This window comes from Podarcis filfolensis (genome assembly GCF_964270895.1).
Source record: "Podarcis filfolensis genome assembly, chromosome: 18".
Taxonomy (NCBI): domain Eukaryota; kingdom Metazoa; phylum Chordata; class Lepidosauria; order Squamata; family Lacertidae; genus Podarcis; species Podarcis filfolensis.
The window spans coordinates 4,148,899-4,176,883 of record NC_139622.1 but is presented as its reverse complement, the minus strand read 5'-3'; the positions used below and the strand labels follow the sequence as shown (position 1 = coordinate 4,176,883).

Genomic DNA, 27,985 nt, shown 5'->3' with positions numbered 1-27,985 from the left:
AGTTAGCAGTCAGGCCTGGAGAACTTGACTAGGCCCAAATGACTGGGCAGTCCCAGCACTTCCCAGCCTGCTTGGCTGCTTCTTTGTCACATGGCCTAAACTAAAGGAGAGTCCATGGTTGGATCCAGCTCCTTCTTTGGTGCTTGGGAGCAAAGTTCAGGCCAAACTTCCAACTCCCAAACACACCCCTTGACTTCTGTCCAACATGTTTTTCTCCAGCTCTGCACCTGCCGCTTGAGCCATTCAAGACTCCAGAAAGTTATTGTGCTGAAACTTATTCCACTTAGAATAATCAAAATTATAGTGATCTCATCTTCTAAAAGCTCAGGAGATGTTTCTGGAAATTGCATGAGCCTCGGAAAGCAACAACAGCATGGCAATATTAATTGAACTGTGACTGGGAAAGAAAAAGTTGGTGCAGATAATTTTTCCTGTGTTGGAGACAGACTGAGTCAAGATGCAGAGCTGGCGAAAGAGGGGTGTGCCTGCCTTGTGCTTCCTAGCTCCGAAGGTAGAGTTGAAAACCACCCAGATTGGGAAAGCCCACCCAGTCTGGCCTTGCAAGAGTCTTTGGGTTCTTCTGCTTTGCCTCCTTGGCAGGTAAGAGGAGGAGGAGGCACAGCCAGAATGAGATCCCTGCTCCTTCTGTTGCAGCTTCTGCTGCTCATGATGCCCTTTGGAGTCTGCGGGAACCACAAGGCGAAATGCCCCTTGAATCTGGTCAGGGATGAAATGGATGCTCGCAATTACTACCGGCCTGGACACTTTCTCATCAGTGGGATCATATCTCCAATACGCCTTATTCAGACAACTCCATACAACTTTTCTCAGACACCCTTCGCCAGGAATGAAGCGTATGTAAAATCATATGCGGATGGGTTTCATGGTCCTCCAGTCCTTTTAATGGCTGAAATAGGAAAGAGCCCCTATCTCAGGCCTGGGGAGCCAAGGGCTGATGTTGCAGGACTGCCCTGCCCTGACCATTGGTCTTGCTGGCTGGGGGTGATGGGAGTTGGGGGGGTCCAGTAAAAAACCTCTCTTATTTCCTTCTTCCCTCTGTCTTCCTAAGTAAAACAATCCTGTTCCTATGCGTCTGTGTTGCTTTTAGTAGAATGCAAGGATGCCAGTGAATCTGGTCAGGGGTAAAAGGATGCACTGAATTTTCCCACCTGCAGGATGCCATGAAACTCAGGCAATTTCCAAGGCTCAAAGGTTTTATTCAATATTATTCCATTTGGACAATTCATAAACTGTCATTAAGGAATGCTACAGTTTTGCAAATGGAATTTTAAGAGCCTCTTGGTGACCTTTGATAGCTGAACAGAAGGAAAGATGTGCTTTAATTGAAAGGATAAATAAAATAATATGTCAGGGGAGTTCCTTGTAAGTGGACTTAGATCTCTAAAATGTGAAAAGGAATTATTCCTTTTTTGACCACACACAACTGGCCTCATTTCAAAGTATTGAGGTGTTTGAAGTTTCTTACTAAGCCAGAGGGTGGCATGAAACTCAAGCAATTTCCAAGCTGCTAAGATTATTTTATGTTTATTCTATTGGGATCATTTGTGAACAACCTTATCACAGTTCTCTTTACACAATACAACGGGAGACCTACAGCCCATCATGGGGAAATCTGTCTCAGCTACATTAAAGGTTTCCTCCTCCAATCCCAGCACTTTCCCCTTTCTGTCATTTTTATTAAAAAAATTAGAAGCGTTTTAAGAAACTCCTGAAAATGGGTGGATTTCTATGGGCGAAGAACAGGAATGATATGCTTCAAATAAAATGATTATGTAAAATAATACAGACCAGGGGGTATCCTCATTGGTGGAGTCAGTGATCCAAAATATGGGCAAAATTATAGATTTTACCACACACTCAAACCTGAAAGCCACCAGGCCTCATTTGTAACTAAAAGGGGACTGAGGTATATGGTGCTTCTCCTCTTTCAATCTTTCAAGTGTTTCCTGCTTGGCAGGGGGTTGGACTCGATGGCCCTTGTGGTCTCTTCCAACTCTATGATTCTATGATTCAATCAAATGGCCTTTTATCTACCTGTAGTCTAGCCTCTTGGAAAAGCCAAAGACCACTGCAGCAAAAGCGGCCCTTGCAGCAACTTCCCAGTATATCACACATTTTGAGGGGTGCCTTCATTTCTTACTCACAGAACCACTATATAATAGAATCATAGATTGCAGAGATGGAAGAGACCTGGAGGAATCTCACCTGAAGCACCCATGACACATGGTCACCTTCGGAGGGAGTCTGTTCCAATGTTGAACAGCTCTGTGTGCTGTTTGCATCAAAGCTCCTGTCATGGAGCAGAGGTCTCCAAATTTTTCTTCTATGGTAGACAGGAAAAGGTTTGATATTAATGCAAAAGGATGGATGGATGGATGGATGGATGGATGGATGGATAAATAAATAAATAAATAAATAAATAAATAAATAAAATATACTAATCTTTGTGGATCATACGTTTCCTTCCTCCCATTAATATGAATATCAGTTTCACTCTTTTTAAAGGATTCATTTATTGCAGGGAGTCAACTAGGTTCTTCTGGTACATGTTGTCTTTCCTGTTCACCATCCAAGAGATCAACCAGGATCTCAGGCTCTTACCCAACATCACCCTGGGCTACAACATCTATGAGAACTATTTCGATGCAAGGATGACTTCGGACGCCATGCTAGAGCTGCTTGCAGGCAGTGGATGCAATATTCCCAATTATCACTGTGGAGAACAGAATCCCCTGCTGGCTGTTCTTGAAAGAAGCAATACTGTCATCTCAAAAGTGATTTCAGCCTTGTCAGGCATCTACAAAATCCCACAGGTAAGTAGTGGGCGAGCATGGAGGGAAAGAGAATTTCAACTGCGTAAAATTCTATTTTCTCTTTGGAGGGGTCAAGTAGGGATATTTTTAAAAATGGGAAAATGCTGAGCTATGGATGCTACATCCCTTTTTCAAAACTGAGCCTTCACCAACTTGACACCTCCAGATGTTTCAGATTAAAACTCCCATCAGCCTCAGCCAGCAGAGATTTAGATATCAGTCATTTCATATAATTAAATATCTGTTATGCTGAAAGTAAAATAAATTGCTGATCTTTTGCCTTCCTTGCTAGATCAGTCATGGCTTCACTGCCCAGTTTCTCGAAGGTAAAACCCTGTTCCCTTTTGTCTACCGGATGACTCCCAAAGAGGAAAGTCAGTATCAGGGGATTGTTGAATTGCTCCTGCATTTTGGATGGACGTGGATTGGCCTCTGCAGTCCAGACAATGACAGTGGTGAAAGATTTGTGAGCGCTGTGAAACCTCTGATGCTCAGCAGCGGGATCTGCATTGCTTTATCAAAAAGACTACCAGAAAATAATATAGAACAATTTATCAGACCTGGGGAACCTTTTTTCCTATGGAGACAAGTTGGGGTATTTGTTTCCTATATAACCAATGCACATGTTATCACAATACTCATGATAATAAACAATATCTATGAGAAGGAAATAGGGGCGAAAGTCTGGATCACAACAGCTTTACTAGAAATCAGAATTGGCTTTTACTTCCCTCCAAATATATTCCAGCACTTCCATGGTTCTCTGTCCTTTGAAATTCAGACTGGAATAAGGAGCAGCAAAGGTGAGAAATATAAATCGCAGTCCAATCTTCTTGGAGATTTTTTGGATGAAGCTTATCAGTGTTCATATTCAAAGCATCTGTTGTCTGTGAAAGGCCGGATAAGATGCAAAGAGGAGGAGGAAATGGAGATGGTGTCCCAAGGGGTATGTGAGACAATCCTGTCTCTAGACAGCTATGGCACTTACATCAATGTTCAAGCTGTGGCTCAGGCCTTGCATGCTTCACTTTCATCTAGATCCCAGAGGAGGCTGATGGTGGAGGAAGGAGAGCAATGGGGACCCCAAAGGCTACAGCCATGGCAGGTATTTCCTTCCCCTTTTTGCAAACTGCAGTCCACACAGATGCTGATCTGTCTAACTGTGGATAGACCTGCAAAATATCATAGTTACTATTAGTATTACTAATAGTAGCTTACCTTCCAACAAGTCTCCGATGAAAATAGGGATGTCCCATCCCATCCCATAACGATCATTTTACTATTTATACCCAGGGCTTTCTTCAGGGGGAACTCGCTGGAACTCAGTTCCAGCACTTCTCAACTGGTTGCCATTTTGACCTTTGGAGGGTCTGTAGTAATAATATTAGTATTATTCTGTTTATATATCAACTATCATCTGAAGATCACAGGGTGGTTTACAGAATAAAAATACAAAATGAGAATAGAAAAGGCAAATGAAAGAAACAAAACAAGCAAACCAAAAGCACATTAAAATGCCCAGAGATGGTTTAATCCACCCAAATCCTGGTTACAGAATAACTTTCTCGCCTGGCACCTAATGATTTGTCACAAAGGTGTCCAGGGAGCCACCACAGAAAAATCCTGTTGTCGTGCTGCCACCCTCCAGATATCTCTATTTTATATATATATTTTTTTAATTTAAGTTTTTCTTCATTTCTCTCCAAGCTCCTGTATAGTTATTCTTAAAAATATTTATGTTTGTAGCTGTTATCCATACTCCTAAATATTAAACTTTCTTCTCAATCATCAGTTCCGTTATTTGTCTTTTTTATATTCCTCTGCCACATTTCCCCCCAATACTTCTACCTTTATTTAGTTCAAAACCTGCTACTTCTCCAAACTTGCGAATCTGTTCAAGACCCTTGGTTGGCTAGCCATAGGGTCTCCTACAGTTACCACATAGTCATCTGCAAATGCCTTGAGTTTATATGCTTTGTAACCTACTGTTGGCATGCGGGTGGCGCTGTGGGTTAAACCACAGAGCCTAGGACTTGCTGACCAAAGGTTGGCGGTTCGAATCCCCGCGACGGGGTGAACTCCCGTTGCTCGGTCCCTGTTCCTGCCAACCTAGCAGTTCGAAAGCACGTCAAAGTGCAAGTAGATAAATAGGTACCGCTCCGGCGGGAAGGTAAACGGCGTTTCCATGTGCTGCTCTGGTTCGCCAGAAGTGGCTTAATCATGCTGGCCACATGACCCAGAAGCTGTATGCTGGCTCCCTCTGCCAATAAAACGAGATGAGCGCCACAACCCCAGAGTTGGCCGCGACTGGACCTAATGGTCAGGGGTCCCTTTACCTTTACCTTTAACCTACTGTTATCCCTTTTATTTCTTCGTCTGATCTTATACTTCTGGCCAGGGTATCTAAAACTAAAATAATAATGGTGACTGAGGATATCCCTGTCTTGTCCCTTTAATTATTTTGAATTTTTCTGTTATTACGTTGTTTACTATCATCATAGCCTGTTAGTCAGAATAAATTGAGTCAGTTCCTCTAAGTACAGTGGTACCTCGGGTTACAGACGCTTCAGGTTACAGACTCTGGCAACCCAGAAATAGTACCTCGGGTTAAGAACTTCAGGATGAGAACAGAAATCGTGCGGTGGCAGCGGAAGGCCCCATTAGCTAAAGTGGTACCTCAGGTTAAGAACAGTGTCAGGTTAAGAACGGACCTCCAGAACGAATTAAGTTCTTAACCTGAGGTACTACTGTAATGACTCTCTGAAATTCATCATCTCTATAGTCTTCTTCGTATAAGTCCATGAAATATGGTCAAAGGCCTTCTCTGCTTCTATAAAAATCAACACTGCTTGCTTATCATTTCTAACCTTCAGATATTCTATTATATCAGTTATATTCCTTATATTATCCTTCATCTGGCGGCCTGGTAAAAAATCAGCCTGGTCCTGATGAATTAAATCCATTAATAGCACTTTCATGTTGTTTGCCAATAGGTCTGCAAACAGTTTATAGTCATTATTTAATAGAGAAATCAGCCTATAATTTTTGACCGATAATAGATCTGTATCTTTTTTCAGAATCAGCATAACGTAAGTATCTTAAATCTTTTAGTGATTGTGCCAAATAATCTTGTAATTTCTTATAGTACTTTGCTGATAGCCCACCTGGCCCTGGTGTTTTCCCCATTTTGGCTTGATTAATTGCCTGTTGTAGCTTCCCAGTTTCTTAATGCTGGTGCTTTCCCCTGCCATTCCAGCTTCACCCTTTCTTGAGAGAAATCTGGTGTCTGAATACTTCCAGGGGCAGGCTGTGCTTGGATGAGAACTGGGAACTACCAGGAGACTTCGATATTATGAACTGGGTGATGTCTCCCAACAAGTCTCGTGACCTTGTGAAAATTGGAAACATAAGGAGAGAGACGTCTGCTGGCATAAAGTTCACCATTAACCCAGAAGCCATTGAGTGGAACAAGAAATTCAATAAGGTAGGGTAAATCACAGAGGGAGAAGGCCAGAAGCCATTGAGTGGTCCAAGAAATTCAATAAGGTAGGGGGAATAATTGGGGGAGGGGGGCTAGGAGATCCTGATTGTGCTGTTCCTTGAACAACCACTGCAGAATGACCATGTCAGGTTGACTGTCCAGTAACAGCTGAAACCAGCATGCCTTCTTTCTACAGCAGCTGAGATAGGAGGGGAATTTGGGATGCTCAAATAAAGGATATTTACCTTTCATACATGCAGAAGGATGAAAGGTAATTTATTTTACAAATGATAATTACTGATTTATTGTATATTTTTTTAAATTTGTGAGTAAGCTCACTTGTATTAAATTTGTCTTAATTTGTGGTTGATGTGGTGAAATTTGGAAAATCAATTAAAGCAATTTGGCCAAAAAACCCCCCCAAAACCCAACTCTCCTTTCAGTTGGGCATTGAACAGCAAAGCGCTCTCTCTCTCTCTCTCTCTCTGACACACACAAACACGAGAATGAACCATGTGAGAGATTATTCGAATCCTGAAATTTGGGGGACTCACATATCAGACCCATTGTCATTTGCTTTGAAGTTTTTTTAAGAAGGGAAACAGGTAAATGGAGAAGAGGAAACAGAGTTCTGTGGCTCAAACCTCAGCTGTACTGAACTAAATTTAAAGCACAAGATATTCTGGTCACCCCAATGGTCAGTGGGGGGTTGAAAGGACTCTGATGAGGGGTCAAAGGCTGCATTCCAGAGATCATGTTCTGCAGCTAAAGAGAACTGACTGCATTAAGGGAATTGGGAGATGGCAGGCTACTGAGGTTCTTGGCTGCTGGAAATGGCAACTGGGATCTCTCAGGATTCCCTGCCAGACAGAACCCTCCCTAACCTCTATGTGATTGATGTAGAGCTGTGATGATTTCCTGAATGATTCACTGGGGGCCACAACTGCGAATCTTTGGGTAGATCAGGGTTTCCCAAACCTGGGTCCCCAGCTGTCTTTGGACTACAGCTCCCATCATCCTGAGCTGGCAAGACCGGTTGTCAGGGATCACCACCATGCTATAGAGATCGCGTTGAGTGAATTACATACCCACAAATACTCCTAACTGTTCCTCTTTGTGGCACCTTCTTGTCTTCCTTTTTTTTTATATAAATTTTTTAATGATTTTCCAACATAAGTTAAAACACATTACAACTGACAATACACAGACAAACATATAAACACGTATAATTTCATAACCTCTTTTTCTTAAACCTTATTTCAACGACTTCCCCATACCTCCCTTTTCTGCATCCCTATTTTAAATTTTTCAGCAACCCCTAATTTCAATTACTTATGATTCACTTTCTTTAATCCTTTTTCTCTCACCCACTCATTTATCACTGCAATTCTGTTTTACATTACCCATGACATTTTAGCACTCATTAATTTTACAACAGTTCTTAAGATAAACTTTAAATTTCTTCCAATCTTCTTCCACCGTCTCTTTCCCTTGGTTGCGGATTCTGCCAGTCATCTCAGCCAGTCCCATATAGTCTATCACCTTCGTCTGCCACTCTTCCAGCGTGGGTAGTTCTTGTGTCTTCCAATACTTTGCTAAAAGAACTCTTGCTGCTGTTGTAGCATACATGAAAAACGTCCTATCCTTCCTTGACACCATTTGGCCTACCATGCCCAGGAGAAAGGCCTCTGGTTTCTTGTGAAAGGTACACTTACGAACCTTCTTAATTTCATTATAGATCATTTCCCATAAGACCTTAATCCTTGGGCACGTCCACCAAAGATGGTAGAAAGTACCTTCAGTTTCATTACATTTCCAGCATTTATTATTGGGCAAATGATAAATTTTTGCAAGCTTGACTGGGGTCATGTACCACCTATATATCATTTTCATAATATTCTCTCTTAAGGCATTACATGCCGTAAACCTTATACCGGTGGTCCATAACTGTTCCCAGTCAGCAAACATAATGTCATGACCAATATCTTGTGCCCATTTAATCATAGCTGATTTAACCGTCTCATCCTGTGTATTCCATTTCAACAGCAAGTTATACATTCTTGACACATTCTTAGTATTGGGTTCTAACAATTCTGTTTCTAATTTTGATCTCTCCACCTGAAAGCCAATTTTCCTGTCCTGTTTGAATACTTAATTTATCTGGCACCTTCTTGTCTTCCTGGTTAGGTCGTACCTCGTTCCAGGTGTACAGAAATATGTCGACCTGGATATGCCAAAGTGATTCTAGAAGGAAAGCCCATTTGCTGCTATGCTTGTGCTCAGTGTGCAGAAGGGACCTTCTCCGCTCGGGAAGGTGGGTGACTCCAAGGGGGAAGGAATTCCTGGAGAGAGTAAACACAGGACAGAAATTCAGTCTCACACACTTTTTGTGAGAATTCTGCAGACATTGTGGAATGGTGATCCTTCCTCAACTTCTTTAGGATTAATCACCTTTATTACATCCAGGAAGTGAGTTGATAGGAATGACCATAAGGCAGAAATCTCTAGGGTGCAAACTGGGCAGCTGTGAGAGGAATGCCCGCAAAGCATTCCTTTTTTATTTTTTAAACCAAGCCACACAAAAAGGAAATAATGTTGACACTTATCAAAAATAATGGATAGACGATGAAAAGCATAAATTATTAACAGCAAAAGCACAATAAAAATAAATACTTCATGTGAAAATTATTACAATATAATCTATGGACCGTTCTGATCTCACTGCTATGAACATTGCATGGAAGCAATGTCTGCATTTTAAAGTTCAAAGAGGATTAGGCAGGATCCAAACAATGCAGTTAACAGAAGTGGAGTGGTCACTGCCTCTCAGTTTATCCTAGATCACAATGTTAATAGAGCACAGATCATTAGGGGTGTAAGTGATGCTACAGCCATTCTTTTTCCCTTCCCCAGATGCAGAACATTGCACCAAATGCTCAGAATATCACCATTCAAACAAGGACAGAGATCAATGTGTCCCCAAGATTGTCATCTTCCTGGCTTATGAAGAATATTTGGGAATGGTGTTAGCTTCCGTTGCCCTCTTCTTGTCCTTAACAGCAGGCATTGTGATGGTAATCTTCATTAAATACAAGGAAACTCCCATAGTCAAAGCCAACAACCGGGACCTCTCCTACATCCTGCTCGTCTCCCTCCTGCTTTCCTTTTTGTCCTCCTTCCTCTTCATCGGGCGCCCAAGGAAAGAGACCTGCCTTCTCCAACAAACAGCCTTCAGCATCATCATCTCAGTTGCTGTTTCTTCTGTCTTGGCAAAGACCATCACGGTGGTGCTGGCCTTCCTGGCCACAAAGCCCGGGAACAGGGTGAGGAGATGGCTGGGCAAGAGTCTGGCCAACTCCATTGTCATCTCCTGTTCTGGGGGGCAAGTTCTCATCTGCACCATCTGGCTGGGCTCTTCTCCCCCATTCCCAGAGTCCGACCTGCACTCCCAGGTGGAAGAGATCATCCTGCAATGCAACGAAGGGTCTGCGGCCATGTTTTACGTTGCCCTCAGCTACCTGGGCTTCTTGGCTGCCACCTGCTTCACGGTGGCTTTCTTAGCCAGGAAGCTGCCTGGCTCCTTCAACGAAGCCAAGCTGATCACCTTCAGCATGCTGGTCTTCTGCAGTGTTTGGGTGTCTTTTGTGCCCACCTACCTGAGCACCAAGGGCAAGTACATGGTGGCCGTGCAGATCTTCTCTATGTTGGCCTCCAGTGCTGGGCTTCTGGGCTGCATCTTCCTTCCCAAGTGCTACATTATTGTGCTGAGGCCTGATCTGAACACAAAGGAGCACCTGAGAACAAGGAATTAACGGGCATCTGATTCTTAAAATATTCCATGTTCATGATGTCCAGAAGTGCATAAAGGAAACACAGCTACTCATCCATGCTGTTTATGTGTTCATTCTTAGCCTAGGTTTTAGGAAGTCCTGTTCACATGAACAGTAAGATGGGTGGAAATCTTTTGTACGCGGTATCATTTACAAGTGCACTTCATGTCATTTCGTTCTCCTAAGTTTTGTATATCAATAAACTGAGAAATTAATTTAAGTTATCTCCCATAGTCTGTTGGTTTAATTTCTGTATTGTGTAATACAAAGAGTAGCAGCTGACCTTAGCCAAGCCCTGACTGAAAAGAGGTTTTATGTAGATGCTAAACAATGTGGGGGATAGGATTGAGCCCTGTGGAACCCCACATTCAAGGCTCCCGGAGCTGAAAAACATTCCCCAAGTAACACCGTCTGGAAATGACCATCCAAGTAGGACTGGAACCACCGCAAAGCACTGCCACCCACCCCTAGTTCGGAGAGTCACTCCAGAAGGATACCATGGTCAATGGTACCGAAAGCCAGTGAGAAGTTGAGAAGAATTAACAGGGACATGTTTCTCTCTCTCAACAGAGGTCACCATACTGGACGACCAAAGCAGCTTCTGTGCCAAAACCAGGCCTAAACCCCACTTGAAATCCATTACCAAGGCAAGACACTGGTCCAGCACTTCCACGGCCTCACCTGCAGATGTGAAGGAGAAATAGAGCGGAGTGTTATCAGCATAATTCTGATAACATACTCCAAACCTCCGCATAACCCCACCCAGCGGTTTCATGTAGATGTTAAACAATGGGGGGGGGGGGGAGAAGAAAAAGAAAAATAAGAAGGAGAAGGAGAAGGAGAAGGAGAAGGAGAAGGAGAAGAAGAAAATTTTATTTATCCCACCCTCCCCAGCCGAAGCCGGGCTAAGAGCGGCTAAGAATAAAAGTAGCACAGCATTCTAAAATCAATTCATTCTAAAATCAATTCAAAATCAAATTAATGGCAACCATTGGGCTAGAGTTCTGTGGGGATTACCAAAGGAGGGGGTCCGACTGTGCTCTGGCGGAACAGCTCCGTCTTGCAGGCCCTGCGGAAAGATGTCAAGTCCCGCAGGGCCCTGGTCTCTTGTGACAAAGCGTTCCACCAGATTGGGGCCACAGCCGAAAAGGCCCTGGCTCTGGTTGAGGCCAGTCTAACCTCCCTGTGGCCCGGGATCTCCAAGATGTTTTTGTTTGAAGACTGTAAGCTCCTCCGTGGGACATACCAGGAGAGGCAACCCCATAGGTACGAGGGTCCTAGGCCGTATAGGGCTTTAAAGGTTAAGCCAGCATCTTAAACCTGATCCTACATATTACTATTGAAGGGGCCATTAGAATATTGTTCTCTATATGATCCCAAATCCCTATATGGTATTCTGTTCTGCAAATCTATATAAAGGGGGCGCACCCTGACTTATCGCCCTGTAGCTTTGTTCTGCATATGCACTTCAAATAAAATCCTGTTAATAACCTGCAAGGACGTTTTGCCGCTTTGTGTGAATCTGTGCTTCGGGGACCCAATAGCAGATGTGGTTGGTCCTTCACTATTATTCAACTACCAGACTTTTAGAAGACATCTGAAGGCAGCCCTGTTTAGGGATGCTTTTAATGTTTGATGTATTACAGTATTTTAATATTTTTTGGGAAGCCGCCCAGGGTGGCTGGGGAAGCCCAGCCAGATGGGCGGGGTATAAATAATAAATTATTATTATTATTATTATTATTATTATTATTATTATTATCCTGTACTCCACTGGGAGCCAGTGCCCTGTGGATAGGATTGAGCCCTGTAAACCCCACATTCAAGGTTCCCGGGCCTGAAAAACATTCCCCAACTAAGACCGTCTGGAAACGACGTCAGACCTAAACTGACGCGTAAATTAATGATGCAGAGTTTTTAATTGACTTTACTGAGTTAAAATAAACTTCTTCCTAAACAACATGGTTCCAAACAGTCTGACTGAGATTCCATACTGCTCACAACTGAGGCAGACTGACTCTGACTGAAACCTTACAGAGAAGACAGAGAGAAAATGGCGGCCAAGTCCCATGCCAGAGTGACTCAGCAGTTGGCAGTCAGGCCTGGAGAACTTGACTAGGTCCAAATGACTGGACTCCCAGCCTGCTTGGCTGCTTCGGCTCTCAGGTGTCTTTGTCACAAAAACCCCACTTGAAATGGATCCAGAAAATCAGTTTCTTTCAAAAGTGCCTGGATCTGGTCCAGAACATTGCTCAGGAAAGGGAGATGAGAAACTGGCCTGCAGTTAATTAGGTTTTCTGAATGCAACCACAACAGCTAGGACTTTATACACACGGAAGTGGAAAGAAGGAGAATTCCCCACCAACGAGGAATGGCTTATGAAGCTGGTGGAATATGCTGAAATGGAGAAATTCCCTGCTAAACTAAGAGGACATAATGAAGAATTGTTCAAGGAAGAATGGAGACCGCTGTTATATTATCTGTCATACTAACATCCGTACATGAAGTCAAAGGCAGGATTTGAACTATAAGCAGAAGATTACTGATATACGACTTTGGGGCTTAGATAATATAAACATGTTTTTTAAAACAGGTGATAAAAAGGAGTAATAAAACAAACATCAAGAGGGGTGGGGAGTCACGAAGCAATTATGTATTTAGTTGTTTTTTAAAAAAACTCTGTAGGTACACAAGTGTTTTGGGATATCTTTGGAGACTTAATAAAAAATATTTTTTTAAAAAATAAATTTAATAAATATAGCATCCACCCAGATTCTTAGGAAGCTGATACAATTTCAGTCCGTTTTGTTATTTTAACTTTTTTTAATGTTCTGAAGTAAGTTTGTAAACTTTTTTCTGAATGTCTTGCCTTATCTTAAAATAAAGTGCTTTAGGGGTTATTGGCCTAAACAAGCGCTGCATCGATTTTATGAATCAGATTAAATAAATAAATAAGAATAAATAAATTGATAAAGAATAATAAAGCTGGTAAAATGCTAGCCTGGCTTCTGCACAGACAATTTGTTTATGAGTAGAGATGTTTCTGCTCAAAGACGAGGAGCAAGTTGGCTCCATGTGCAACAGAAGCTCACCTTCCCCAAAACATGTCGAAGGGGAAGGGGCGTCTAAGGCTCAGGACAACCTTTCTCCCCTCCACCAACCCCAGAGAGCTTCCCTCTGTTGGAGAAGCCTTTCAAAGATGGGGTGGAAATTCACTTGAAGTTGCTTCGAAGCCACCAAGGTGCTACTTCCCTTCAGGGGGAGAACCAGAAGAGAGTGGCAGGAATCAAGCAGCCCAGACCCACCCAAAGTGGCCGGAGGGTGGGCTTGAGAAAACCCTCCCCATCGCAGGCTCCACCAGTCTCAGTCTCCAGCAGCCTCCAGGAAACAAGATCTCACCATCATGTATTCTGTTCACAGTAATGAGGATGGCATTTCTCAGCATTCTCCATTGATTGATTTTTATTTATTCATATTTATTCCTTTATTTATTGATGTACTGAATCTATATATCGCCCTACCCCTGGAGGTCTCAAGGCGGTTCAAAATATAAAACCACAACATATATAATCAAAATAAAAACAACAAGCCAATAATGCAAACCCCCACATTTTAAAAGGGCTTAGGATGCCCGGGATACAAGGCTGGGACGCCTTCATCTGGCTGTTGTCCATCCCTGGTTGGTCCTTTCACTATTATTCAACTACCAGACTTTTAGAAGACATCTGAAGGCAGCCCTGTTTAGGGAAGCTTTTAATGTTTGATGTATTACAGTATTTTAATATTTTTTGGGAAGCCGACTGTCCGACTGTCCGACCTCTTCTTAAAAACCCCCAATGAATCATAGAATGGGAGACTTGAATAGGGACCCCAAGGTCCTCTAGTCCAACCCTCTGCAATGCAGGAATCTCAGCTGAAGAAACCCAACAGATGGCCATCCAAACTCTGCTTCAAAACCTCCAAGTAAGGAGAGCCCATGGTTGGATCCAGCTCCTTCTTTGGTGCCTGTGAGCAAAGTTCAGGCCAAACTTCCAACTCCCAAACACACCCCTTGACTTCTGTCCAACATGTTTTTCTCCAGCTCTGCACCTGCCACTTGAGCCATTCAAGACTTCAGAAAGTTATTGTGGTGAAACTTATTCCACTTAGAATAGTCGAAATTATAGTGATCTCATCTTCTAAAAGCTCAGGAGATATTTCTGGAAATTGCATGAGCCTCGGAAAGCAACAACAGCATGGCAATATTAATTGCGCTGTGTCTGGGAAAGAAAAAGTTGGTGCCGAGAATATTTCCTGTGTTGGAGACAGACTGAGTCAAGATGCAGAGCTGGCGAAAGAGGGGTGTGCCTGCCTTGTGCTTCCTAGCTCCGAAGGTAGAGTTGAAAACCACCCAGATTGGGAAAGCCCAGGCAGTCTGGCCTTGAAAGTGTCTTTGGGTTCTTCTGCTTTGCCTCCTTGGTAGGTAAGAGGAGGAGGAGGCACAGCCAGAATGAGATCCCTGCTCCTTCTGTTGTTGCTGCTTCTGCTGCTCATGATGCCCTTTGGAGTCTGCGGGAACCACAAGGCGAAATGCCCCTTGAATCTGGTCAGGGATGAAACGGATGCTCGCAATTACTACCGGCCTGGACACTTTCTCATCAGTGGGATCATATCTCCAAAACGCTTATATAAGGAAACTCCATACGTCTTTTCTCAGACACCCTTCGCCAGGACTGAGAGGTATATAAAATCATATGTGGGTGGGTTTCATGGTCCTCCAGTCCTTGTAATGGTTCCTATTTATCAAGGAAAGAGCGCCTTTCTCAGGGCTGGGGAGCCAAGGCTGTCCTCATGTTGCAGGTCTACCCTGCCCTGACCATTGGTCTTGCTGGCTGGGCTGATGGGAGCTGGGGGGTCCACTAAAAGATTCCACCCAAACCTCTCCCATTTCCTTGTTCCCTGGGTCTTCCTTAGAGAAACACTCTCCTACCTATGGATGCACTGAGTTTCCCCACCTGCAGGATGCCATGAAACTCAGGCAATTCAACCCTTGAGCTCTGGAAATTGTCTGAGTTTCATGGCTTCCTGCAGGTGGGGAAATTCAGTGCAAACTTTTGAACCCTGACCAAATTCATTGGCATTCTTGCATTCTTCTATTATATCCTTATAATGATATAATATTATAAATGACCATCAACAAATTGTCGTTAAAGAATGCTATAGTTTTAAAAATGGATTTTTAAAATCCTACAGGTTAACGTTTGGTGGCTGGAGAGCAGGAAATATATGCTTTAACTGAAATGATAAATAAAATAATATGAGTCAGGAGACTTCCTTGTTAGTGGAGTCTAAAATGTGAAAAGGAATCATTCCTTTTCTTCACACACACACAACTGGTCTCATTTCTAACGATTGCAATGGTTGACAAAGTAGGTACCTGTTTCCTAACCCAGAGGGTGGCATGAAACTCAAGCAATTTCCAAGCAACTGAGATTAATAATTTTATGTTTATTCTGTTTGGATCACAGTTCTCTTTATACAACACAACAGGACACCTACATCTCAGAAAGAAAAAATCTCTCTAGAAAATAGGTGGATTTTTATGGGAGAAGAGCAGGAATGATATGCTTCAAATAAAATGATTATATAAAATAATACAGACCAGGGGGTGTCCTCATTGGTGGAGTCACTGATCCAAAATATGGACAAATTATAAATTTTACCACACACTCAAACCTGAAAGCCATCAGGCCTCATTTCTAAGTAAAAGGGGACTGAGGTATTTGGTGCTTCCCCTCCTTCAATAAAATTGTCTCTTATCTACCTATAGTCTAGCCCATTGGAAGAAGTCAAAGACCAATGCAGGAAAAGCAGGCTTTGCAGCAACTTCCCAGTATAGCACACATTTTGAGGGGCGCCTTCATGTCTTACTCATAGAACCACAGTAGAATAGAATCATAGAGTTGTAGAGATGGAAGGAACCTTGAGGAATCTCACCTGAAGCATCCATGACACATGGTCACCTTCGGAGGGAGTCTGTTCCACTGTTGAACAGCTCTGTGTGCTGTTTGCATCAAAGCTCCGGTCATGGAGCAGAGATTTCCAAATTTTTGTTCTATGCTAGACAGGAAAAGGTTTGATATTAATGTAAAATGATAAATAAATATTAATCTTTGTGGATCATATAATGTTTCCTCCCTCCCATTAATATGAATATCAGTTTCACTCTTTTTAAATAATTCATTTATTGCAGGAGGGCAATTAGGTTGTACTGGTACATGTTGTCTTTCCTGTTCACCATCCAAGAGATCAACCAGGATCTCAGGCTCTTAGACCATGACACATGGTCACTTTCGGAGGGAGTCTGTTCCACTGTTGAACAGCTCTGTGTGCTGTTTGCATCAAAGCTCCGGTCATGGAGTAGAGATCTGCAAATTTGTATTCTATAGGTAAAGGTAAAGGGACCCCTGACCATTAGGTCCAGTCATGGCCGACTCTGGGGTTGCGGCGTTCATCTTGCTTTATTGGCCGAGGTAGCCGGCGTACAGCTTCCGGGTCATGTGGCCAGCATGTCTTTATTCTATTTATTTTTATTCTATACTAGACTGTAAATGGTTTGATATTAATGCAATAGGATTAATCAATAAATACTAATCTTTTTGGATCATATAATGTCCCCCCCCATCTTATGAATATCAGTTTCACTCTTTTTAAAGGATTCATTTGTTGCAGGGAGTCACCTAGGCTCTATTCGTACATGTTGTCTTTCCCGCTCACCATCCAAGAGATCAACCAGGATCTCAGGCTCTTACACAACATCACCCTGGGCTACAACCTCTATGAGAACTATTTAGATGCAAGGATGACTTCGGACGCCATGCTAGAGCTGCTTGCAGGCAGTGGATGCAATATTCCCAATTATCACTGTGGAGAACAGAATCCCCTGCTGGCTGTTCTTGAAAGAAGCAACACTTTCATCTCAAGAGTGATTTCAGCCTTGTCAGGCATCTACAAAATCCCTCAGGTAAGTATTGGGAGAGCATGGAGGGAAAGAGAATTTCAACTGCGTAAAATTCTATTTTCTCTTTGGAGGGGTCAAGTGGGGATATTTTTAAAAATGGGAAGATCCTGAGCTATAGATCCAAAATCCCATTTTCAAAACTGAGCCTTCACCAACTTGACACCTCCAGATGTTTCAGACTAAAACTCCCATCAGCCTCAGCCAGCAGAGATTTAGATAGGTATCAGTCATTTCATATGTTTAAATACCCGTTATGATGAAAGTAAAATAAATTGCTGATCTTTTGCTTCCCTTGCTAGATCAGTTATGGCTTCACTGCCCAGGTTCTCGAAGGTAAAACCCTGTTCCCTTTTGTCTACCGGATGACTCCCAAAGAGGAAAGTCAGTACCAGGGGATTGTTGAATTGCTCCTGCATTTTGGATGGACGTGGATTGGCCTCTTCACTCCAGACAATGACAGTGGAGAAAGATTTGTGAGCGCTGTGAAACCTCTGATGCTCAGCAAAGGGATCTGCATTGCTTTATCAAAACGAGTACCAGAAAATGATCCAAATCAATTTATCAGGCCTGGGGAACCTTTTTTCCTATGGAGACAAGTTGGGGTATTTTTTTACTATGTAACCAATGCAATGGGCATCGTTCTACTCCTGGCAATAAACATAGTATATGAGAAGGAAATAGGGGCAAAAGTCTGGATCACAACAGCTTTGCGAGAAATCGGAACTGGCTATTACATCCCTCCAAATGGCTTCCAGTACCTCCATGGTTCTCTGTCCTTTGCAATTCAGACCGGAATAAGGAGCAGCAAAGGTGACAACTATAATTCGCCGTCCAATCTTGTGGATTCTTTGGATGAAGCGTTTCAGTGTTCATATTCAAAGCATTTGTTGTCTGTGAAAGGCAGGATACGATGCAAAGAGGAGGAGAAACTGGAGCCATTATCCCAATGGGAGCCTGAGAAAGTCCTGTTTGTAGACAGCTATGGCACTTACATCAATGTTCACACTGTGGCTCAGGCCTTGCATGCTTCACTTTCATCGAGATCCCAGAGGAGGCTGATGGTGGAGGAAGGAGAGCAATGGGGACCCCAAAGGCTACAGCCGTGGCAGGTATTTCCTTCCCCTTTTTTGCAAACTGCAGTCCACACAGATGCTGATCTTGACTGTGGATAAACCTGCAAAATATCATAGTTTCTATCAGTACATAACACTATTAGTATTAGCAATAGTAGCATACCGCCCAACATTGGTATTCAACTCTGTTGAAAATAGAGACGGCCCATTCCATAATGATAATGTTACTGCTTATAAAGGTAAAGGGACCCCTGACCGTTCGGTCCAGTCGTGGCCAACTCTGGGGTTGCAACGCTCATCTCGCTGTATTGGCCGAGGGAGCCGGAGTACAGCTTCCGGGTCATGTGGCCAGCATGACTAAGCCGCTTCTGGCGAACCAGAGCAGCGCACGGAAACGCCATTTACCTTCCCGCCAGAGTGGTACCTATTTATCTACTTGCACCTTTGACGTGCTTTCGAACTGCTAGGTTGGCAGGAGCAGGGACCGAGCAACGGGAGCTCACCCCGTCACAGGGATTCGAACCGCCGACCTTCTGATCAGCAAGTCCTAGGCTCTGTGGTTTAACCCACAGTGCCACCTGCGTCCTTTAATGCCTATACCCAGGGCTTTTTTTCAGAGGGGAACTCACTGGAACTCAGTTTTGACACCTTTCAGGTGGGTGCCATTGCCATTCTCAGAGGGAGGTGTTCATGGTGAGTTCCGGCACCTTCTTTTCTAGAAAAATAGCACTGTTTATACATCTTCTTCAGTTGCCTCCTCACTCTGGGCAGCTCCCTAAATAAAGAAATTCATACTAAAATATTAAACATTTAAAAATTCCCGATATAGGATTGGACAGCTTGTGGGTTGGATAATTCCACATCCGCCAACATTTCTGAAATGAAAATAGGGACATTCTAAGGAAAAGTGGGAAATTCCAGGATCAAGTGAAAAACTGTCTCTAATTCAGGGATGTCCCTGGAAAACTGGGACACTTGTAGGGTCTGTAGTAATAGAAATGGCTGAATAGGAATTCCAGTCTACATGAGATACACGCAGGCCCCAAATCAGAAGAGGTTGAAGTGAGTAGGACTGAGATATCCATCTTGGCTTCCAGGTTTCTCAGTGCTGGTGCTTTCCCCTGTCATTCCAGCTTCACCCTTTCTTAAGAGAAATCCGGTGTCTGAATACTTCCAGAGGCAGGCTGTGCTTGGATGAGAACTGGGAGCTCCCAGGAGACTTCGATATTTTGAACTGGGTGATGTCTCCCAATAAGTCTCATGTCGCTGTGAAAATTGGGAATATAAGGAGAGAGACGTCTGCTAGCATAAAGTTCACCATTAACCCAGAAGCTATTGAGTGGCCCAAGAAATTCAACAAGGTAAGGGGAATCACAGAGAGGGGAGGCTAGAAGATCCTGAATATATTTTTCCTTGAACAACTGCTGCAAAATGACTATATCAGGTTGATCAATGATGTCTTGACCGTCCAATAACAGCTGCAACCGCCACTCCTTCTTTCCACAGCAGCTGAGATAGGAGGGGGATTTGGGGTGCTCAAAGAAAGGATATAGCCAAGAGGTCCTTAGAAAAGACACTATCTATTTCCGAACCAGACTGAGAATTTAAGAATTCTGGACAGAATCTTTAACCGAATGGACTACGTAGATAAGAAGAAAAGGGAAAACACCTAGTAAAAGTGCACTACTGGGTTTTCATACATGCAGAAGGATGGAAAGCAATTTATTTTTGAAATGATAATTACTGATTTATTGTGGATTTTTTAAATTTGTGGAGTATGCTCACTTGTAGATGTTGCAAATGTTAAACTATTGTACGTGCAGGAATTAAGAAGTGCACAACTGTTGGTGAAGGATGAGAAGTTAAAAAAACACAAACCCTATTGTAATATAAGGTTAATGTTAAGGAATGGTATATGAACTAGAAATAACTAGGAAATTCATCAGCGATAAGAGGAAGCCTTGCATGCCTCAGGAACAGAGTGAGGGAAACCAATACTTGGAAAAGTCATATTAAATTTGTCTTAATTAGTGATTGAGAGATTATTCGAATCCTGAACTTTGGGGAAATCACATTTTCTTTGAAGATTTATTAAGCAGGGAAGCAGGTAAACGGAGAAGAGGAATCAGAGTTCTGTGGCGCAAACCTCAGTTGTCCTGAACGAATTATGAAGAACAAGATATTCTGGTCACCCCAATGGTCAGTGGGGGGTTGAAAGGACCCTGATGAGGGGGTCAAAGGCTGCATTCCAGAGATCCGTTTGAATTCACTCTATCAGTGAAGTACACACTCACAAATACTCCTAACTCTTCCTCTTTGTGGCACCTTCTTGTCTTCCTGGTTAGGCCGTACCACGTTCCAGGTGTACAGAAAGATGTCGACCTGGCTATGCCAAGGTGGTTCTAGAAGGAGAGCCCATTTGCTGCTATGCTTGTGCTCGGTGTGCGGAAGGGACCTTCTCCGCCCAGGAAGGTGGGTGACTCCAAGGGGGAAGGTATTCCTAGAGAGAGTAAACACAGGGCAGTAATCCAGTCGATTCTCACACTTTCTGTGAGAATTCTGCAGACATTGTGGAATGTGGCTCCTTCCTCAACTTCTTTAGGATTAATCACCTTCATTACATCCTGGAAGAGAGTTGAAAGGAATGACCATAAGGAAGAAATCGCTAGGATTTCTTCAAATCGTAATCAAGTTCAGATCATTAGGGATGTAAGTGATACTGCAGCCACTCTTTTTCTCTTCCCCAGATGCAGAACATTGCACCAAATGCCCAGAAGATCACCATTCAAACAAGGACAGAGATCAATGTGTCCCCAAGATTACCACCTTCCTGACTTATGGAGAATATCTGGGAATTGTTTTAGCTTCCATTGCCCTCTTCTTGTCCTTAACAGCAGGCATTGTGTTGGGAATCTTCATTAAATACAAGGAAACTCCCATAGTCAAAGCCAACAACCGGGACCTCTCCTACATCCTGCTTGTCTCCCTCCTGCTTTCCTTTTTGTCCTCCTTCCTCTTCATCGGGCGCCCAAGGAAAGAGACCTGCCTTCTCCGACAAACAGCCTTCAGCATCATCTTCTCAGTTGCTGTTTCTTCTGTCTTGGCAAAGACCATCACGGTGGTGCTGGCCTTCCTGGCCACAAAGCCCGGGAACAGGGTGAGGAGATGGCTGGGCAAGAGTCTGGCCAACTCCATTGTCATCTCCTGTTCTGGGGGGCAAGTTTTCATCTGCACCATCTGGCTGGGCTCTTCTCCTCCATTCCCAGAGCCCGACATGCGCTCCCAGGTGGAATGCTCCTGCAATGCAACGAAGGGTCTGTGGCCATGTTTTACGTTGCCCTCGGCTACCTGGGCTTCTTGGCTGCCACCTGCTTCACGGTGGCTTTCCTAGCCAGGAAGCTGCCTGGCTCCTTCAACGAAGCCAAGCTGATCACCTTCAGCATGCTGGTCTTCTGCAGTGTTTGGGTGTCTTTTGTGCCCACCTACCTGAGCACCAAGGGCAAGTACATGGTGGCCGTGCAGATCTTCTCTATGTTGGCCTCCAGTGCTGGGCTTCTGGGCTGCATCTTCCTTCCCAAGTGCTACATTATTGTGCTGAGGCCTGATCTGAACACAAAGGAGCACCTGACAACAAAATCTTAAGATTTCTAGTCTTTAGAGAAGTCTTTACCAGCCATTTTGCATACATCATGAAGGCTGAAAATGAATTTAAAGTAGCAGCAACATCCACAAAACCTCTGGGCTTGATTTTCAGCCGGTATCCCATGGGATACCTGATCAAATGTGTTGGTCTTTATGCTAGTATTTTATTTTCAGAATAACCAGGACTCTGTTTTTGCACCACATAAGGGAGGGAGGGAGGGAGGGAGACAACGCAAAGGACAAGAGTAGGAGGTCAGATTTCTCCACCATGTTCTCTGAGACATGGAGGGGGAGGAAAGGGGAAATGAGGACAATCTGGGACATTCCGGGATTAAATCAGAAACCAGGATGGCTTCTGTAAATCTGGGACTGTCCCTGGAAAATAGGGACACTTGGAAGGCATGTTATCCTGTCCTGGTAGTTAACGTGGTTGCTTAAAATTATGAGCCAAGGTTTGTAGGCAGTCACCATCTTAGATTCCCCCAGGCATGTAATGCCTTAAGAGAGAATATTATGAAAATGATTTATAGGTGGTACATGACCCCAGTCAAGCTTGCAAAAATCTATCATTTGCCCAATAATAAATGCTGGAAATGTAATGAAACTGAAGGTACTTTCTACCACCTTTGGTGGACGTGCCCAAGGATCAAGGTCTTCTGGGAAATGATCTATAATGAAATTAAGAAGGTGCTCAAGTGTACCTTTCATAAGAAACCAGAGGCCTTTCTCCTGGGCATGGTAGGCCAATTGGTGTCAAGGAAAGATAGGACGTTTTTTATGTATGCTACAACAGCAGCAAGAGTTCTTTTAGCAAAGTATTGGAAGACACAAGAACTACCCACGCTGGAAGAGTGGCAGACGAAGGTGATAGACTATATGGGACTGGCTGAGATGACTGGCAGAATCCGCGACCAAGGAAAAGAGATTGGAAGAAATTTAAAGTTTATCTTAAGAACTGTTGTAAAATCAATGAGTGCTAAAATGTCATGGGTAACGTAAAACAGAATTGCAGCGATAAATGATTGGGTAAGAGAAAAAGGATTAAAGAAAGTGAATTATAAGTAATTGAAATTAGGGGTTGCTGAAAAAGTTTAAAACAGGGATGCAGAAAAGGGAGGTATGGGGAAGTCGTTGAAATAAGGCTTAAGAAAAAGAGGTTATGAAATTATACGTGTCTATATGTTTGTTTGTCTATGTATTGTTAGTTGTAAAGTGTTTTAATTCATGTTGGAAAATCAATAAAAATTTATATATATATATATATATAAAAGATTCCCCCAAAATGCAATGCCTGACATGCCGTTGTATTTGATGTGATTTAAGATTGTGACTGCTGAAGGTTTGGTATTTAGCTGGAAGCTTACTGAATTATTTGTCTTATTGAATCCAATGGGACTTACTCCCAAGGATAGATGATGATGATAGATAGATAGATAGATAGATAGATAGATGTGTAGTTGCCTCATAACATGTTTACCCTGATTATTCTCAAGTGCAACACATATAAAGCAAGTCAAAAACACAAGTAGAAAACCATCAGTTGAGCCCTGAGTCCAAACACATCACAAAAGAATAAACAAATTACTTATTACTTTGACTTGCTATGGATTGAAAGGTAAAACAGAAAAACAGGAGCAGAAATCTCTAGCCCCAAAGCATCCCTATAGTGCAATCTTAAGGGTCAAGAGACTTTTGCCCTGATGCATAAGAACAAGGGAATTGAGCCGAGTTACAACTTGCAATACATTTCTTTGTTTTTAGCATGGCAAATTGAAGGACACCTCCAGGGAGCAAACATTACTGTAATTGCTGTGGCTTCGAAAGCTGGAGAAGTAAATAATTATATTCCTGTAAACGTTGAGTGAATCTCAGCGGGAGGAGAAACACGTTTGCAATGCTCTCCGTTTGTCTGCTGAGCTCAGGGATTTAGATTTAGTTCAGGTTCTGGTCTAGGGCTTGTGAGAAGCTGAACTCCTAAATCCAAAATGGAGGCTGGACTCCAATGGCGGTCTACCCAGAGGACCAGGCAGAGTTTCATAAGGCGGGTGGGGGACTCGGTTATAACAGGGCAGAGTCATAGAATCATAGAGATGGAAGGGATCCTGAGGGTCATCTAGTCCAACCCCCTGCAATGCAGGAACCTCAGCATGTGGTCCCCCATCCAATTTGAAATCACACCAGACCCTGCTTAGCTTTGCAAACGTGTGAGCAGTTTTATTGCTGCATCACCAGTGGCGGACTGGCCAGGGTGTCAGCTTGCCCAATGGCCAGTCGGCCCCCTTAAGCATTGTTGTTGTTGTTGTTTAGTCGTTTAGTCGTGTCCGACTCTTCGTGACCCCCTGGACCAGAGCACGCCAGGCACTTCTGTCTTCCACTGCCTCCCGCAGTTTAGTCAGACTCATGTTTGTAGCTTCGAAGACACTATCCAACCATCTCGTCCTCTGTCGTCCCCTTCTCCTTGTGCCCTCCATCTTTCCCAACATCAGGGTCTTTTCCAGGGAGTCTTCTCTTCTCATGAGGTGGCCAAAGTCTTGGAGCCTCAGCTTCAGGATCTGTCCTTCCAGTGAGCACTCAGGGCTGATTTCCTTAAGAATGGATAGGTTTGATCTTCTTGCAGTCCATGGGACTCTCAAGAGTCTCCTCCAGCACCATAATTCAAAAGCATCAATTCTTCGACGATCAGCCTTCTTTATGGTCCAGCTCTCACTTCCATACATCACTACTGGGAAAACCATGGCTTTAACTATACGGACCTTTGTTGGCAAGGTGATGTCTCTACTTTTTAAGATGCTGTCTAGGTTGGTCATTGCTTTCCTCCCAAGAAGCAGGCGTCTCTTAATTTCGTGGCTGCTGTCACCATCTGCAGTGATCATGGAACCCAAGAAAGTAAAATCTCTCACTGCCTCCATTTCTTCTCCTTCTATTTGCCAGGAGGTGATGGGACCAGTGGCCATGATCTTCGTTTTTTTGATGTTGAGCTTCAGACCATATTTTGCGCTCTCCTCTTTTACCCTCAATAAAAGGTTCTTTAATTCCTCCTCACTTTCTGCCATCAAGGTTGTGTCATCTGCATATCTGAGGTTGTTGATATTTCTTCCAGCAATCTTAATTCCGGCTAGGGATTCATCCAGCCCAGCCTTTCGCATGATGAATTCTGCATATAAGTTAAATAACCAGGGAGACAATATACAGCCTTGTCGTACTCCTTTCCCAATTTTGAACCAATCAGTTGTTCCATATCCAGTTCTAACTGTAGCTTCTTGTCCCACATAGAGATTTCTCAGGAGACAGATGAGGTGATCAGGCACTCCCATTTCTTTAAGAACTTGCCATAGTTTGCTGTGGTCAACACAGTCAAAGGCTTTTGCATAGTCAATGAAGCAGAAGTAGATGTCTTTCTGGAACTCTCTGGCTTTCTCCATAAATAAGCATTAGAAAATATTATCTATTTGCCCAGTCATCTAGTGAATTCAAACAATTGCTCTTAATGTAGTCGACTGCATGGAATATGGTTTTGAACTACGGTACCTGTTAATGTGTAAAATGTTCATTTACTAGCAAACTATTTAAAAATATCCACCATTTATTTAATATTAATTTTAAAAAATAAATTATAACCACCTGTATTTAATATAATAATAATAATAATAATAATAATAATAATAATAATAATAATAATAATTTATTTATACCCCGCCCTCCGCGGCCGAGACCGGGCTTAGGGCGGCTAACACCAAATACATAATACATTAAAAACACAAAATCAAATGATTAGTTTAAAATACAATTCAAATCACATTTAAAATCAAAATAAAATTAAGTGGGAACCCACGAATCAAAACCATAAGGATAAGGAATTAAAAGTTCACCAGGCCCGGCCACCCATGCTGGTCCCATAGATAGAAAGAGCCAAGGAGGTCACTTATATACGGGGTCCCATAGAAAGAAGGGGGTCAGATGTACAATATATGCACATTGTGATTACTTTAAAAAAAATTCATTCATTTCGCACATTGTACCTTTTCCCACCTACGTGTTTTTTGAAATTTTCCATTTATTTCTTATAAAAATTAAATGGTAGCCTCGTACTTGTGGGTGGGCCCCTTTTAACTCCTGACAACCAATATTTTTAGACCCAGCCTAACATTGTGCATCAATAGGAGGGCAGTCATAGAATCCTAGAATGGGAGAACTGGAAGGGACCTCAAGGGTCATCCAGCCCAACCCCGGTGTTATTGGCACATCGTTCTAGGCACTTGGGCTAATTCCTCTCTTGAAAAGGAATAGCCAGGAAGAAGGATGAAACATTGCAGCAGGCTTTGTTCCTACTGCATGGCTCAGTGCCGGCCCTCTCATGAGGCAAGGCAAGGCGACTGCTTCGGGCGGCAGGATCCATAGGGGCAACAGAAGATCTCTATCCCCTGCTGCCTTGTTTCTGATGTAGAATTTCCCCCACATATTTTGTGGTGTGCCTCAGGCGCCAAAATGTCTTGGGCTGGAACAGGAGGGCAGAAAATGGCTGCTGGCAGGAGTGTGGCAAGGAATTGTGGGAAACTGCTAACTGGTCAGCAATTCATACACATGAACAAGACTGGACATCCCACTGGGGCAACTCAGGCAGACAAGCAGCATAGAAATAATAAAATTATTATTAAAACTGTTATTATTAGGAGGCGGATTTGGTGAGAGGCAGAAACCTACCGAGTCACTTATTTATTTGGTGGATGTATAATAATGGAAGATCCACTAACCCGGGTAACTAACTGCCTGTTTCAGTAAATACGTATAGGGAAGCTTTTTAATTATGTTTTTATATATGTTGGAAGCCGCCCAAAGTACCTGGGGCAACCCAGTCAGATGGGAGGGGTACAAATAAATAAAATAACAACAACAATCACCATTGTTATGTACTGAGTTGCATAGGATCCAAACTGCAGCAGTCTGATTGGTCCTAGAACAATAGGATCCAAAAGGCAGCAGTCTGATTGGTCCTAGAACAATAGGATTCAGAATGCGGCAGTCTGATTGGTCCTAGAACAATGCAGCAGTATGAGTGGTTGGCAGGAACCACCCAATCATGCTCCAGATAGAAGTGAATCCACAACCTGATTGGCTTACAGTAGAATTCCGGAATTAGCCAATCATGTGCAGCCCATTGTGTAAATAATGTATATAAAGCAGATACCTTGAGGGGACTTTCATTCATTTCTCCTCACCACTATGAGCTGAATAAAGAGCATGAAATCACTTTGCGACTCTGAGTATATTTCAACCATCATCATTATTTTATTATTAAGGATTGCGGCCTGAAGATCCATAGTTTGGAATTGGGGTTCGAGGCGAGCAGCGAATGGAGATGCGTGTGTGGTTTCGGTTTGCAAATCAGGATAATTTGACATTTGAACTTTGTTCGTTGTTTTATTATTCGCGCAAACGTGCTGAAGTTTGCAGGGATGTGACATAGGAAAAAGCACCTGAAATTAAACTGGTCTCTCAGACCACCCAGAAATACTTTTTTTAAAAAAGCGGGGACCAATTAGCTAAACTTCATAAGGTGTCCTAAGATTGCAACCAAAAGTGCATTGAAGGTTGCAGCCTTGCAATGCAATCCCTATGCGTGACTACTCAGAAGTAAGACCCATTTGGGTCCAGCTGCAACATGCAGGATTGCAGTCTGTTAGTATTGCCAATGCTGGGGGCTGCTTTCCATTACCCCAAACCTTCCTTGCCCCAAACCCTTCCTTGCTTACCCGAAACCTTCCTTGCTTTCGCCCTGTTTTCTTTTTCCTGTGGTCTCGGGTTTGCCATTAAAAAACAAACAAAAAACGAGACTTTTGAAAATCATAATAAACCAATGTGGTTTTTGTAGCCAAATCCGCCATCTTTGTGGTGTGATAGGAATTTTATGGTCTTAGATATATGGCAATATTCATAACCGCACATACATAGATCAGCACAGGAAGGCCAACCTGGAACCATTTTGATTCCTAAACCGAGCAAATGTTTTCTCTGCAAGGTCAAACTGGAAAAGCCTCCCCATTGTCTTTTCCTTCACAAATCCTGTCTTAAGGGTATGTCTGTGTTTGAATAAGTATTTATCACTACAAAAGACTGGCCAGGCTCCC

The 27,985-nt window shown here is 43.0% G+C and overlaps 1 protein-coding gene, 1 long non-coding RNA gene and 1 pseudogene across 3 annotated transcripts; 2 read left to right on the top strand and 1 right to left on the bottom strand.

Annotated features, from left to right (window-relative positions):
* Positions 1-109: 109 nt before the first annotated feature.
* On the top strand, positions 110-10,198 carry LOC310753604 (vomeronasal type-2 receptor 26-like). The gene is made up of 6 exons (XM_083595021.1): positions 110-854; positions 2,543-2,834; positions 3,127-3,939; positions 6,091-6,318; positions 8,503-8,629; positions 9,229-10,198. The coding sequence occupies exons 1-6, from the start codon at positions 628-630 to the stop codon at positions 10,125-10,127; spliced, it is 2,586 nt and encodes an 861-aa protein (XP_083451147.1). The 5' UTR covers positions 110-627; the 3' UTR covers positions 10,128-10,198.
* A 2,090-nt stretch (positions 10,199-12,288) lies between these two features.
* On the top strand, positions 12,289-22,339 carry LOC310753311 (vomeronasal type-2 receptor 26-like; annotated as a pseudogene). The gene is made up of 7 exons (XR_014552323.1): positions 12,289-13,813; positions 13,942-14,864; positions 16,857-17,148; positions 17,445-18,254; positions 19,352-19,579; positions 20,564-20,690; positions 20,966-22,339. The product of XR_014552323.1 is annotated as a vomeronasal type-2 receptor 26-like (transcript).
* LOC310753628 lies at positions 18,360-21,803 on the bottom strand. Its single transcript, XR_014543400.1, has 3 exons — positions 21,705-21,803; positions 20,571-20,718; positions 18,360-18,993 (listed from the first exon to the last, which is right to left on the bottom strand). It is a non-coding gene; the product is annotated as an uncharacterized lncRNA (long non-coding RNA).
* Positions 22,340-27,985: the final 5,646 nt, after the last annotated feature.

Bases quoted from the DNA above. Each gene is read 5' to 3' on its own strand.
- LOC310753604 (XM_083595021.1), top strand. From the start codon at position 628: ATGAGATCCCTGCTCCTTCTGTTGCAGCTTCTGCTGCTCATGATGCCC. The intron at 2,835-3,126 runs GTAAGTAGTGGG...CTTCCTTGCTAG, and splicing joins GCATCTACAAAATCCCACAG to ATCAGTCATGGCTTCACTGC. The intron at 8,630-9,228 runs GTGGGTGACTCC...TCCCTTCCCCAG, and splicing joins GACCTTCTCCGCTCGGGAAG to ATGCAGAACATTGCACCAAA.